Raw genomic sequence first — 15,419 nt, forward strand, 5'->3', positions numbered from 1 at the left:
CTGTATGAAGCATAGTCAGTAGGATCTTTATCCTTTTTGAGGATTAAAGAATTGAAGCCTCATAAAAAGTAGAGGGTAAATCACTTTTCACAAAAGAATCTTTAAGCATCTCCAACATATATGGGGAAAGCAATTTTCCAAAATTTTAATAATATTCTACAGGATAACCATAAAGTCCCAGAACCTTACCAGATTGCATTGAAAAAATAGCTTTATGAATTTCGGATTCAGTAATTTGTGCATCCTAATGACCTAATGGTCTTCCTAATGACCCTTTCGTCTGCTGGTAGTCACGCATCTCCTATCCAAAGCTTGTACTCTGGGTGTGGCCACCTCTTCAGATGTTTCATTGATAGTATCTTCAGGCACCCGAATGATCCTGAGTACATCCAACTCCCCGAACCAGTCGTCAGGCGCTGTGATTAGATGCACTTCGTGCAAATAATCATGCGGGAAACTGTTAGATATCCAGAATTCCCACCGCTGACAGGAGGAGCATCCCATCTGCTCTGCACTAAAATACACCACTGTGGGTCAGGAAGGAATTAACATATGCAAAAAAAAAATCAAACGTGAATGGGTCAATGACAGTGGAAGCAGAGTGATCAATTGTCTGTGTTTTTGCCATGAGGTCAAAGGAATAGAGGCTGTCATTGTGTGAAGCTGCTCTGTAACCCCCATTTTGTGAACTGATTGCTATGGGATAACCTAATCAGATCAACTGAAAAAAGAAGTTGCTGGTATTCCCATTCTAAGCCTGAAATCACTCTCACATATACTGTCAGGTGTGCAGAAGTAATCTCGTTATCTCTGAACCTGAAGTAACTCTGAGATAAGGTGTGTATTATGTACAGTGGCAGGTTTACAGAAGGAATCTTGATATTTCTGCTGAGAGTCTGAGCGACACAGTTTGTCTGTTTGGAACCATAATGGAGGAGAACAAAAGAAATCACCTCCCACATGAAGTTGTGTCGCACTTGGACTACACCCAAAGGAAATCTGTTAGTCATCAGCCTGATCGACTTCAGACAATAGGAATGAGATGTGTCCTCTGAACTGATAAGAGGTGTTTCAAATGATTCAAATAAGACTTGTGTCAAAGCAAGTTAAGAGTTCCAAATTCAAAGGTGTGATAACTCCTGAGACTAACTATCACAAGGAAGAACCCCCATGGAAGGGACTGGAGAAGAAATGATCGATCATTTGGATACAGTGGGATCCATTGTTTCAATGTTGTGAAATTCAGAAGTGGTCAGATTGTGTATTACTACAGAGGGAACAGTGGAATTCATGTTTTAAATTGTCAGCCTGGGGTGAACATAGTTACTTCGTTGTTTGTGCAGGAACAATAAAGTGGGAGTTTTGATTAATTACGAGTTTCCTTGTGATTTTCCAAACTGATCTCAGTGTATGAACGGTGAACATATTTTCGCGCCCTGGGGTGCACTCGAAAAGAAAGAAAAGTGGTCTGGGACTCTGGTGTCGAGTTGAACCACACAGTAGGTTAGGATATTAAACTGTGAAAGGGAAAGGACAGGAGGAACCCAGGAATTCAGAGGATTTCAGAGATTTCTTTCTTGGTTAATTATGAAGGAAATGGTCAGATTATGAGGAGTGGTTAGGAAAGTTTCAGAGCCGAGGGTCCGGAACTGTGCAGGAAGAATTGTGAAAAATAGTTAGCGAAAAATAAATTAAAGAAATTATAAGGGATTAGAAATGTTATAATGTGATGTTTGTTGGATGATCTATTTGAAGTGAAGAGAGAAAAAAACTGAAACTGACAGAGGAATTGTGTAAGTGTAGGGAAGAGTTAGAAATTCTGACGGAGCAGCATCAGGTGAATTTGATCCACATGAGTCAGTTTCAGGCTCAGTGTGAAGCGTTAACAAGAGAAAATGAGGAAACTGAAGAGGAGTATAAACAGGCGGATACAGAATTAGAGAAAGGAAAAGTCAGGGTCAGGATTTACGGCTGTTACGAATGTCATGAAGAAATCGGCAGCTGAGAAGAAAGGCTGCGCTGATCGCAAGTGTTTAAAACAGATGGAAAATCTGCAAAGTGAACTCTCAGCTCGGAGAGGAGTGATATGTGCGAGGACGGACGATGATGGTGATGCAGTTTGGGGTGAGTTAGCGTATGAAGAGACGCTTGTATCACACACCGGGTTGCTCACTTTATTCCCCTGATAAGGTAATCGTAGCCTTTGTCCAGGGGCAGATATGGTCAGGTAATGCCTAACATTCTCAGAGTGTTTCAACCCTTAACCACTACACTGTCCAGCTGGTGGATCAGAAGTAAGGGCAAAGTCACTGCCCAACTGTTCCTGACCTCCAGCTCAATCCCTCTCTCCAGCTCCATACCCAGTAAGGGACTCTTTCTGCTTCCTCCCCCATCCTGCCATCTGCTTGCATCTTGCTCTTTTCAACAAGGCCCAGCACAGTCAGCCACCTCCATGCTGGCCGTGCTGGGAACCCACTACAGTCGATCTCCATGAGGAACAGCCACGTCCGCCATGCTTTCTCCCTGCTCTCCGGGACTAACAGTGTCAAAGCCAGGATTATTGGGGAAGTGACCCGCCTCCCAGCAGGTTTTTCCGAGAGTGGGTGGAACCTTCAACACCCAGTGCCCCAATGGCGCCTGTAGTAATGGACGGACTGCAGGACACACCAGAGCCGGGGGTGTGGGGCGTGTGTGACACGCTATTCTGTCCCTTTGACGTGGCCCAATTGATAGATGTGAATGAGAGATAATTCTCGGAACCTTTCCCAGTCCATTCAGCAGACAGGATAACTCACGGTTTATATGAAACGGAGGAAGGGACGTTAACCCTTCTCTATCTAACTTCAGCTTTCCCATCAGCCCTGCCGGAGGAAAAGGCACCCGCCCAGGGGACACGGGGTGATGTTCAGAAGGTACCATTAGAAGCTGCTGGACTAATAGAGGTGACAGTGAGGTTTTGCATATCTGCAGCCGGTGGAAAGGAAGGAGCCTTCTATATTTGTGACGAGGTTGTGGCCAGTTTTCACGAGTGTTTTTGGTCCTACTTTGGATACGCAGAATTTGACTCCGTGACAGAGTAGGAACTGGCCGAGGAACTTGGTATCGCACAGTACCGAGGAGAGCAGAAGGGTGTGTGAAATGATTGATCCATTCAAATCCTACACATGCTGAAGCATGGGCTCTCAGAAGGATGATGTAAACGAGGGAAAAAGGATTCAGGGAGGAAGGTACAGAGGAGGGTTAGGGGAAACAAGGTTCTAAAACGACCCTATAACAGACCAACGTGTGCAGTGGCAGAATGAAGGGAGACGGGATGCTGATCAGGCTGAGCTGCCGCCGAGCTCCACAGCTCCGCCTAATGGCTGGGTAGTCAAACACTTATTTGAAACACTTAACGTTCCCTCTGTTATGAGTACTGGATCCCCAAAGAAATGACGCAATTCTAGACACAACGTTTATTTTGCCGTTGATTGCCCACAACCCAGGTGGGTTGGGATTTGTCAGGATGTAACAATGGCCCATTGCCCCTGGAAGGACAACTGTGTTACCTACAATGCATTGCCCATGGTGCTGATGATAAGCCACGACTTGTATCCAGAGTTACCTAGGGGGAGTCCAAGTTGTACATGTGTTCACCACATGGTTGGATGGTGCAGCTGGATTGCTTGTAGAAACTAAAGTAGGAATCCACCCCATAAACTTTATTTGGAATGCCGGAGACTCTTGAACCACCCTAAACATGGCCACGTTCAATGCAACACTTTGGGAAAGAGAAGATACGGGACTGAATCGAGGGGATAAATTGAACTCGAGGTCTATGGATACGTGTATAGTCAGGGAGGGTCAGGGAGAGACAATGGGTCGATCCACACAGAGACACAGAAACACGCTACACACTTTCTTATCCGCCTCTCCAGCGCTCCGCCGTGTTCTTTAACGCATACGTGGTGATATGATTGAAACATACTCATCCCCCTACTAAACTTTGTGCCCATGTATTAGGGTTAAGGGTGGGTCTTGGACGAGCACCGAAATGTTCTGACTGTGATTTAGTCACTGAAGATGCGGAGGGTTCTGTGGATATGAAACTGTTTATTCACCATGACCAGCAGATCTTTTCTTGGCGACCCCCTCGCTAGAGTCACCGAAACACAAACTAATTAGAGTGTTTATACTCTCGAGGAGAATGGTAACAGTAGGTGATTCAATACAATTTTACAAGCTACAATGACATAATTTACTTCAGTATTCTGTGTCTCTCAATTGGCTCCATTGAAGTACATATTAACAGTGGGATCACATTGAATTGATAGGAAACCAGTGAAGGTTCAGTCACCTTTGTTCGGACAAACTAATTCACACAAACAGTCCAAACATTGCACTCGCATTTAATCGCAATCTGTCACCACGGGGATTGCACCTGCCTGACATAATTGTTTTGTAAATAATTTTAAAACAGTTATTTAAATCTGTTGAAATGTGTCCCTGTGGAGCCGCTAAATGGTATTAAAACCGCAGGCATGTGCTGCCTCCAGATTTCATTCCGAGAGATCGCCTGTAGGACAGGTTACTGGACAGAGGAAATGCCTGCAATGTTGGATAGGTACAGTAGTGTATTGTACGTGTTCATCGCCGTCATTGGAGTTCCTGGTGAGTGAGCAAAGCAATTCATGCTTGGTCTTTCTGTGTGTTAACCATGTGAATCTGTTCATGGTCATTTGACAAGCTTCTAACTAGATGATCATTGTACAAATATCCGTCAGAGATATTGATCCGGTCAGTTCAACACTCTGATTTATCATATTTAGTGACAGGCGGAGCTAAACTTCTGTCTCTCATCTAACTCACGGGATCGACTCGAACGTTGTTCTTGCCTTCAATGACACCTTGTCCGGAGTTGTCCCATTGTGAGGACAGGCAGATCTCCCGCAAGGTGTGACTGGGAGTCGTTTACATTGTAAAGGTCACTGTTTCTGAGTTATTTACCAGAGAGAAACCCTGGTGCTGTGTTTCAGGTTTCCCTGTGGAGTCTGTCACAGTCGGATCTCACTGCCTCTCGGTCAATAACTGCGTCTGTAAACGCAAAGTACACATTGGAAACGAGCAGTCAACGTTTCGGGCCGAGACGCGTTTCTACGGATGCTGTCCGACCTGCTGAGCTCCTCCAGCTTGTTGTACGCGTTAATAATTGGGTCTGATCATCTGAACCACTGTCCGCGGATCTGCTGACGAGAGTTATCGAATTGAACTGCGCTGTGGAATTAATCCATCAACGGAGCCGCTCAGCCTCAGGTTACTGAGTTGTTTCTGCTTTCCCTCTGAGACGCGTCGTAAATTGCACCGCTTCGTCCTGTAGAAATGTCTCTGTCCAAAACCGAAGTTTGTTCAATTCCATGGATGCTGCCGGAGCTGCTGAGTCCCTCCAGTACTTTTTGTGTGTTGCTTCCCTCCGTATCATTTCAGGGCCCCATCAGATGTTGAGTTTCCAGGGGCCTGGTCAGTCACGGTTAAATCAGTGAAACCGGCCACGTTAGTGACTGGAATCGGGATCAGCACCGATCGTTGTTGTTCACCTAGATCGCTTTTATCGCCGACGATTGCCCACACATCGTCTTATCTCCACACTGACGAAGGCAGGTCAGAGACAGTGCGAACAGAGTCTCAATTTAGATCAGCAGCCATTCACAGTCTCGAGAACTTCTGATCTTTAGCTGAAACCCGATCCCTTGAGGAATTGTTTCAATAATGCCCTCTCTCTGTTATATCTCTCTCCCTCACTCTCTCTCCCCCGTCCCCCTCCCCTCCCGTCCCCTCTCCCCGTCTCCCTCCCTCCCTCCCTCCTCTCTGCCCCTCACCCAACACGCAGTGAATTTAGTGGCGATCGTGATCCTGTCTCGGGGAAAATGCGGCCTCTCTACCTGCACCACTCGCTACCTGGTGGCCATGGCAGCGGCGGATCTACTGACCATTGTCACCAGCGTCATTTTGTACCGAATCAGAGTGTATTACTTCCGGTGGAGTTTTCTGGGCATCACTCCTGTGTGCAGTGTTATCGATGTACTGAGCTACACAGCCGTACACTGTTCTGTCTGGTTCACCGTCACTTTCACCTTTGACCGGTTTGTCGCCATTTGCTGTCAGAAACTGAAAACAAAATATTGCACCGGGAAAACTGCGGCTGTGGTTCTGACAACAACCGCCGTGATGTCCTGTCTGAGAAACGTTCCCCGATACTTCACGTGGGAACCCAGGATGATCATCGAAAATGTACCGTGGTCCTGTATTACCAAGGACAATTATTTCACTGACCCCTGGTGGGTGGGCTATGACTGGCTCGATACGGTTTTAACTCCGTTCCTCCCTTTCGCTGGGATCCTGCTGCTCAACGCTCTGACCGTCAGGCACATTTTAGTGGCCAGTCGGGTCCGTAAGGGGCTGAAAGGTCAGAGCAAGGGGGACAACTGCAGTGACACTGAGATAGAGAGCAGGAGAAGGTCTGTGGTTTTACTCTTCACCCTCTCCGGCAGCTTCATTCTCCTGTGGATGACACTGGTTGTAAATTTCATACATTATCAGGTCTCAGGAAAAGGATTCGAATTCACTGATTCTGAACGGATCTTTCACTACGTCGGGTATTTGCTGACTGATTTCAGCTGCTGCACAAACACATTTATTTACGCGGTGACTCAGTCAAAATTCAGGGAGCAGATAATTAGGTCGGTGAAATATCCGGTCACCTCGGTGTTGCAGATTATTCATAAAGCCGCGTCCTGATCACAGCCGGAGGCGGCCGCAATTTCTCCAGTCCCGACGCCAGCTCCTCACATTCTCCGCTTGATCTCTCAGTTGTTATTCCGGGTTCGAGTTTCCCATCGACCGGGAGGTCTGGGACATTAGGATAGTGTGTTTCTGGGGAGAGGCGAAACAGCGTCCTGGACTCGCCAGATGTCAGTCAACGAACTACTCTGGAATGATAGCCACCCATTGGTCTGTTTGTATGTCCATTTATCCCTATTACCGCCCACCAACCACACAGACCGACTTTCCCACAAGGCAGCGGGAGTTCTAGTCTGATTCTAGTTGGCTAATCCAATATCAAACACACCAGTTTCCGCCTTCCTATTGAATGATTGGCCAACGTGAATATAAATAGGGCGGGTTTTGGATATGTGGTGGTTGTCACTCCAAATTAATACACATTCCCGCCACGAACGGGACTGGAATATGGGAAATAATATCCTCGCTGCTTCTTTGTTCTAATGAAAACTAAATTATCCCCGAAATCCTACCGATTGTGTCAATTGAAACCCAATAGTGAGAATCAAATTAAAATCATTCCCACAACTGAAATGAAAGATATCCGCCCCTAACGATTTCATTTCATTTCTATCTACCTGATCACCTTCATCCTGAAATTATATGTGTTCAAATGCTTCATAATGATAACATCTAGCATGTAGTTTTCTAACACGACATAAGGAATAATTCATTGTACTCTGGCTAATTCAGGTCGTATCCATATAATTCCTTCCCTTCTTGTTTTTACCCTCTTCTCCCATGAACCCAACACTGTTAAGTATTTTTTAAAGCTGTCTCCCCTTGTGCGCAGTGTCCCACTAGATTTACCAGAAGCCGCTAATTCTTAACCTGCAAACCCTGAAATTGGTTCTGATTTGCAAAGTGGGAGGTCTTTATCCGCATTTAAACATTTAACAGCTTTTGAAACTAAACAGTCAACCCGCTCATTCCACTCAGTCCCTCCATGTGCAGGGTCCCGTGCGCGTGTAAGTTAATATTTTGCTTATGAAATAATGTTTGATGAGTTTCCAACAGTAACTCTGACCGACTGCTGGTGTCCAGCTAGTTCCACACTGACCAACCCGTTTTGAAATTAATCAGAACCGAAAAAGCATCTGAACAAATTACAAATTTACATGGACAAATTTCCTCCACTCAGTGTACGCCGAACATGATGGCAACATATTCTGCGGTTTATACTGATAAATGGTTGGTAAGTTGTTTTTTTTTATTTCGGACACAAATAACAGCCACACGATCATTCCCAGTCAAATTGCCTTTTGATTCCTCTGCAACAATGGCAAACTCATCAAAATAATTTTCTTTAATATATTGATGAACTAACAGATCCTCAGGCAGAACAGAGTCCTTGGACTTTATTGAAATGTGAGACCTAAAATGAACTAGTCACAGGCAGAACAAAGTGGGGTTTCGGAGAACGTGCCAGTGCGCCATCTTGCATAATCCAACAATCCCATCTTCCCAACCTGTGATTTTGGTTCTTTGTTAAAACAGCTGGAGAAACGCACAGGACATACAGATGACATTGAACAACAGACCCAGATCCGATCCCACCAGTCAGAGAGCTAACTATCTACTAGCAACCTCTGGCTTCTCCCGCAAAGCTAATGTCTAACCCCTATCGGGAAAGCTAAGTTACAAGCTTGTTGAACAAACGCCCTTGCGGGACCATGTCAGACGTCACGCTAAATGCCATGTAGAGAATATGAACTGCAACGCCTTCTTTAAGTTTCCACGCAAAGCACAGAGTGGTACCATACATAAACCCACGCGTTCCCAATCAGTCCATATCGATCCAAACACTAATACATACGGTCCTTTACAATATCTTCCAATTACTTTACCGCCATTAATATCAGGCTTTCCGGCCTATAACTTCCTGGTTTACTTCTAGAGCCTTTCTTAAACAGAAAACACAATTCTCCAACTCTCTGGAGAGTGCATTAGGATTTTTGTTTTATTTGACAAGGTGAGGAGAGAGATTGATGAGGGCAGGGCAGTGGATGTTGTCTACACGAATTTTAGTAAGGGGCTTGACAAAGTCCCCCATGGTAGTAAATCTAGAAGATTCGAATGCATGGGATCCGGGGCAATTTGGCTGTTTGGATTCAGAACTGGCTTGCTTACTGAAGACAGAGGGTAGTGTTGGACTTATTTAGGCTGGAGGTCTCTAACAAACGGAGCTCCGCAGGGATCTGTGCTGGGACCTCTACTCGTTGTAATGCATACAAATGCCTGGATGAAAATGTACAAGTGTGGAGTTGTGTGTGGCGCCGAGGACTGGCAAGCAATACAGCATCAGTGCAGATTCGAGTTAAGAAATGGCAGCTGGAGGTCGACCCAGATAAATGTGAGGTGTTGCACCTCAGTCGGGCAAATGCAAGGAGACAGCTAAGCACACGATCATTAACAGAGCTGCTGAGCAGACAGAGCTTGGGATCGAAGATCATCACACTTTGGAAGTGGATACGCACGTCGATAAGGATAAATTGTGTTGCTTTCTCTGGCGGGGGCTGAGGGGAAACCAGAGAGAGGTTTAGAAGATCACGAGAGACATAGAGGGTGTGGATAGAGTGTATCCGTATCCCGGGATTGCAATGTCTAATATCACAGGCCATGTATTGAACGTGAGAGGAATAGAGGGTGTGGATAGAGTGTATCCGTATCCCGGGGGTTGAATGTCTAATACCACAGGCCATGTATTGAACGTGAGAGAAGGTATGTTGAAGTATGATATGAGGGATGTTTTTACTCAGAGAGCCATGAATGCATGGTATGATGTTAGAAACAAATATATAAGAGGTTTTTAAGGGAAGTTTGGACAGGAACATAGATGAAAGGAGGATGGGGGTATATGGATGTGGTGTAGGTCGGAGGGAATAGTGTTTGGGTGCTTTTGATTTGCTCTGTAGCTGGTTGAGCACCACACTGCGGGCCGAATGTCCTGTTCATGTGCTGTAGTGTTCAATCCTCTAATTTAAATATTTCTGCCAATGTTGGCCTCCCACTGGGCCTCAGTGAACAGTTTGTCAGTTCCTGGGTATTCGTACACCCTCATTTGCCTCACCACAGCAAAGTTCCTCCCCCGCCCCCATAATCAGTCGGTGGTTCATGAAGATGATGCTGTTTTGTCGAACTTCTATACATCCTGTGTTCATTTCTTAAATAAATCCAAATACAAAAAACTATCTACGGACTCCCCTGTCTCTCTCGTCTCCAGAAATTGATTACAGAACTGATGTTGCGCTTCTCTCCCTTGCAACCTCATTAATCTTAACATATTTGTGGGGTCGCTCAGGATTCACCTTTCCTCGGGCTATTGAGACCGAATGAAAGCACAGGAGAGACATTGAACCTTGTGGATATAGATGTCATTAATCGGTAAAACTAATCAGACACCTTTTGGAGTTAGGACCTGCCCGAACCAATATTACACGGCATTTTTATATGCTGAAGATCAACAGGACTGTTTTACATTTACAATGTTTTCATAATGCTTCCTTTAAATTACATATACTTTTCAAACACCGCAATCTGCCCTGCAACACTCACGACACCGAGAATGAATTTGAATCGCCGCTGACTCTGGGCTGCATTCATGAATTTGCAGCATCTCAGAACCATGGAGTGTTTCTTTGCTTGCGATTAGCCAGTCTGTCCAGGAACACCATTGTTCTGGTCTGCACTGTAAACTAATCAACAATTGATACTCAGGTCTGAAGACTAGTTCCTGTTGAAATTAACATTTGCTATACTGTATACCATCACTCTGGAATTGCCCTAACAGGGATACACCACGCCTTCGTTTAGATACCTGGATACTGTAAAGCGGCCTCTTGCATGCCTTCTACTGCAACCATCCCTCATTTGTTACAACCCGCCTACAGCTATGACGCACCGCCGTTCTTCATAACCAGGGCCTCAACACCTCTTCAAAGCCAATATTCCCTTATACAGTTATCTTTTTTTTTTCTGACAGACACATGCAAGCTTTTCACTCTCAAAACTTCAAATAATTGCAGGAAAAACACATGTCCCAGTCTTTCACTTTCCAGATCTTTGCTCACAGCGTTAAAATTGACCTTTCTTCAATTTAGTATCTGAACATGTGGACCAGAATTGGAAAGGTGAAGCAGCGGGTATAGGCTCGAGATCGCAGCGTACCAGCGTGGCGCAGATCTGAGAGCAAGGAATGACCGGGGATTTGGATAACTTGAGCAATGGGCCTAATAGAAAACGCCAGCAATTGGAGCTGGGGGTGAGGGACGGGCCAGTATTTACTTTTATTCTTCCCTGTGCTGAACGAAGACTGTGCCCTGCAACTAATGGGCTCCTACAGCAGCACCTGTCTTTATGTCTGTGGACTCACTTCCCTGAACTTCAGTTCTGAATGCTCTGTGCTCACTGTTATTGTTTGAGCAATTTTATTTTTTCTGTACAGAGGGCGTTTGACAGTTTTTTTTTGTTTGTTTCCAGAGGGTTTCTTTGTTTTGTGATTGCCTGTAAGGAGCCAAATATCAAGATTGCAAATAGTATACACAGCTTGATAGAAAATATATTTTGAGAATAAGAGGTCAGTTATTTAAAACAGAGTTGAGGAAGAGCTTCTTCTCCCAGAGAGTTGTCGAGGTGTGGAATGCACTGCCTCGGAAGACGGTGGAGGCCAATTCTCTGGATGCTTTCAAGAAGGAGCTGGATAGATATCTGATGGATAGGGGAATCAAGGGATATGGGGACAAGGCAGGGACTGGGTATTGATAGTGAATGATCAGCCATGATCTCAGAATGGCGGTGCAGACTCGAGGGGCCGAATGGTCTACTTCTGCACCTATTGTCTATTGTCTATTGTCTATTGGTGGACTGCCCTGGAGGTTGAGGTCACAGGGAATCCAGGGATAGCTGACTAAACTGATACACAATTGGATTGATAGTAGAAAACTGATGACAAAGGTGGAACGTTAATCCTCTGATTGTAGACCTCTCACCAGGAGCGTGCCGTGGAGACTGCAATTGAATAATTCGTAATGTTTGGAATATATCCATCCTGCACCTTCCTCATTTTCCCCAGAAACCCATTCCACTGTTGCTCTGCTGTCATCACTTCCAACATCTCCTTCCAATTTACATTGGCCAACTTCTCTCTCATGCCACTGTAATTTATTTTACTCCACTGAAATACTGCAACATCGGACTTCTCTTTCTACCTGTCAAATTTAAAGCTGAAGTCAATCATATTGTGATCCCTTCCTCCTAATAGTTATTTTACCTTAAGCTCCTTATTCACTCCCGCTTCATTGCATAACACCAGGTTAAGTATTGCTTATCCCCAAGTAGGCTCAACACCAATCTTCAATAAAAAGCCATCTCATAGGCATTCAATAAACTCACTCTCCTGACATGCATTTCCAACCTGATTTTTCCAATCGACCTGCATGTTGAAATCTCCTATGACTATCATTACATTTCCCTTTAGACACCACTTTTCTATTTCCTGTTGTAATCTGCAGTCCACTTCCCAGATAGTGTTGTGAAGCCTGTATATAACTGACATCATGTTTCTTTTACACTGAAGGTTTCTGAACTTAACCAAAAGCATTTGACATCTTCCGATCCTATGTCACATCCTGCTACAGATCCGATGAAATTCTATACCAGCATATCCATGCCGTCCTCTCCGCCTTCCTTCCTATCCCTCCATTACGAGTAACCGTGGAAATTCAGCGTCCAATTACAACCATTGTTCAGCACGATTCAGTGATGACCACAACATCATACATGACAATCCGCAACAGTGCAACATGATCATCCTTATTTCTTAAACTCTGCACATAGCAATATAGCACATTGAGTAAATTATTTGCGACCCTTATTAATTTTGCATCCCTATTGCCCTGCTACTCACCCTGCTCGCTGCAATTATGTCATATCATAATTATGCCTTCGTGACAGTCTGACTGCACACCAACTTTGATTTTTTAGCATCCATCCTACCATGAGTTTCCCACCGCCCCCTGCCGGATTATTTTAAACCATCCCCAACGGCTCTTACAAACTTGCCCATGAAAATATTGGCTCCACTCGGGTTCAGTAGAAACCCATCACTTTTGAACAGGAGAGATCCCAATGATCCCAGATCTTGAATCCCTGCCCCCTGCACCAGCTTCTCAGCCATGCATTAATCTGCCAAATCACCCTGTTCCTACCCTCACTGGTACGTGGCAGATGCAACAATCCAGAAGGGATGAGAATATACAAGACAGGTTTAGTAAGTTTGCAGATGACACTGGAATAGGTGCTATAGTCGACAGTGAAACAGGCTATCAAAAATTACAGGGCAATCTCGACCAGTTGAGTACATGGGCTGAGGACTGGCAACTGGAATTTACTTCTGATCAGTCCAGGATGTTGCATTTTGGACATCAAGTTCAGGTTGGACTTTCGTAGTGGAAGGGATTGTCTTGCGGAGTATTGCAGGGCAGTAAAACCTTGGAGAACACATCCATGGCTTACTGAAACTTGAGTCACAACCTGACAGGGTGCTGAAGAAAGCTTTTGGCACCCTCACCCCCATACATCAGGGCACTGAGAGTAACGGGTTGGCTGTAATGGTGCAGTTGCTTAGGGCACTGTTGAAACTACACCTGGGGAATCATAAACACAGGTGATTCTGCACCCATTCGAAATCCAGAGCAACACACATGAAATGTTAGACCACATAAGGTCAGGCAACATGAATGGAGGGGAATAAATGGTTGACTCTTTGTGTCAAGACCCTTCATCAGGACATGAATTGAAGGGGGAAGAAGACAGAATGCAAATAATTAGAGTCTAAATGTTGATGGACTGTCATTCATTGTCTTTCTCCCTGTCATCTGTTTCCCTGCTCCTCATCAGATGCATTTACCCCGACTACTGTCCAGAGCCAGAAATCTGCCCTCTGCTAACCCGTCTCTGGTTTCTAACTGAACATCCAACTTATGGTTCCCCATTCTGCTTTCAGACCCTGGAGGACAGGGGCGTATTCTAACACAGCGGTGTGACACGTAGTCCTTTAGAAGCAGTGAAAATGAACCAGAAAATTGAAATGAGCTGGGAGTAAAGTAGTTAATTACTGGTGTGGTTCATCCCGAAGTAGAGTTTCGATTTTAACTCTGGGCTCAGCAAATGTGAAGATTAAATATCCGGCACGCAAATTATTTAAATCCTCTTGCCAGTGTGAAATCTGTAGTGCACCACAAGGTTGGATAACTGAGTCAATCTTCTCACATTCAGTCAGAAGAACGGCCTCTCTCCAGCATAAAAACGCTTGCGTGTCTGTAGTGTGGTTGAGTGCGTGAATCCTGAGCAGGAGAATGGTTTCTCCCCCATGTGTTCTTTCTTGTGCATCTGTAGGTTTGAAGACCGAGTGAATCCCTTCCCGCACCCTGAGCAGGTGAATGGTTTCTTCCCAGTGTGAACAGACTGGTGTGCCAGGAAAGCAGTTGACTGAGTGAATCCCTTCCCTCAACCTGAGCAGGTGAACGGCCTCTTGCCAGTGTGAATTTGCTGCTGTAACTTCACTTGAGACGACCGAGTGAATCTCTTCCCACACTATGAGCAGCAAATGTTCTCTCCCCAGTGTGCATTCGATGGTGTGTCAGTAGGTCCGACGACCGAGTGAATCTTTTCCCACAGTCTGAGCAGGTGAATGGCCTCTCCCCAGTGTGAATTCGTTGGTGTATCAATAGATCAGACGACCGAGTGAATCCCTTCCCACAAACAGAGCAGGTGAATGGCCTCTCACCAGTGCGAATTCGCTGGTGTATCAATAGGTCAGACGACCGAGTGAATCCCTTCCCACAAACAGAGCAGGTGAATGGCATCGTCCCAGGGTAAATTCGCTGATGTACCTTCAGTTTAGATGACTGATGAGTCCGTCCGTGTTACAGCGATTTTCAACCCAGGTCGGGAGAAGAAGTCATTTTCCTCCTGTTAACAGTTCTTCCTGCCTGTGAAGGATTGGGACACCTTTATGTGGCTCGGTTTGATTCTCTGGGTTTGTATTATTCACTACTCCCTCACAGCTACGCAGGTGAGTTGCTGCCCACTGAGGGAAACGCTCTGCACCGATTGCCTGACTTGCCGGACAGATGGAATGTTAGTTTAAAGTGATTTGCCGTTTTTTGGTTGTGCAGAAATTTCCTGTTCAGAGCGATGGTCGGTCCACACACTTATTTAAAAAATAGAGGGGACATTAGCAACATTTCAACTTCTGGTTCTTTCTCACAGCACTGTAAAATGCCTGAGAGATTACATGGGTAATGATGGATTCTTTCCAATTACTCTGATGACCTGTTCCCCACAGGTGACTGATGGTGGCGAACTCATCGATGCACTTCTGTGATGTGAAAGCTGCAGGTCACCTGTTACCCAGGAAAGGGTATTTGCTGTCGTTCTGTACCCAGAGAGAGAAACATGTTCTCACGTGTAGAAAGGTCCGGAAAAAGAGGCGGCAGAGTAAAAGTGAATTTCTGAAGATCTAAAGCTGAAGGAAGGATGTTGTTGTTTTTTTTATACAACATTAGTTGACATTTTCACGGACTTGAAGGTAAACACTTCAA

At 45.2% G+C, this 15,419-nt stretch overlaps 1 protein-coding gene across 1 annotated transcript in view; it reads right to left on the reverse strand.

The window, feature by feature from the left end:
* The window catches only part of LOC132390243 (carcinoembryonic antigen-related cell adhesion molecule 5-like), a gene marked incomplete at its 3' end in the record, with an annotated part of 83,368 nt that extends 68,687 nt beyond the window's left edge, over positions 1–14,681 (reverse strand). Inside the window, exon 1 of the mRNA XM_059962853.1 lies at positions 14,603–14,681. Within this exon, the coding sequence (XP_059818836.1) occupies positions 14,603–14,681 (79 nt within the window). The remainder of the gene's footprint in view (positions 1–14,602) is intronic.
* Positions 14,682–15,419: the final 738 nt, after the last annotated feature.

The sequence above is a fragment of the Hypanus sabinus genome, unplaced genomic scaffold (assembly GCF_030144855.1).
Source record: "Hypanus sabinus isolate sHypSab1 unplaced genomic scaffold, sHypSab1.hap1 scaffold_812, whole genome shotgun sequence".
Classification (NCBI taxonomy): Eukaryota; Metazoa; Chordata; class Chondrichthyes; order Myliobatiformes; family Dasyatidae; genus Hypanus; species Hypanus sabinus.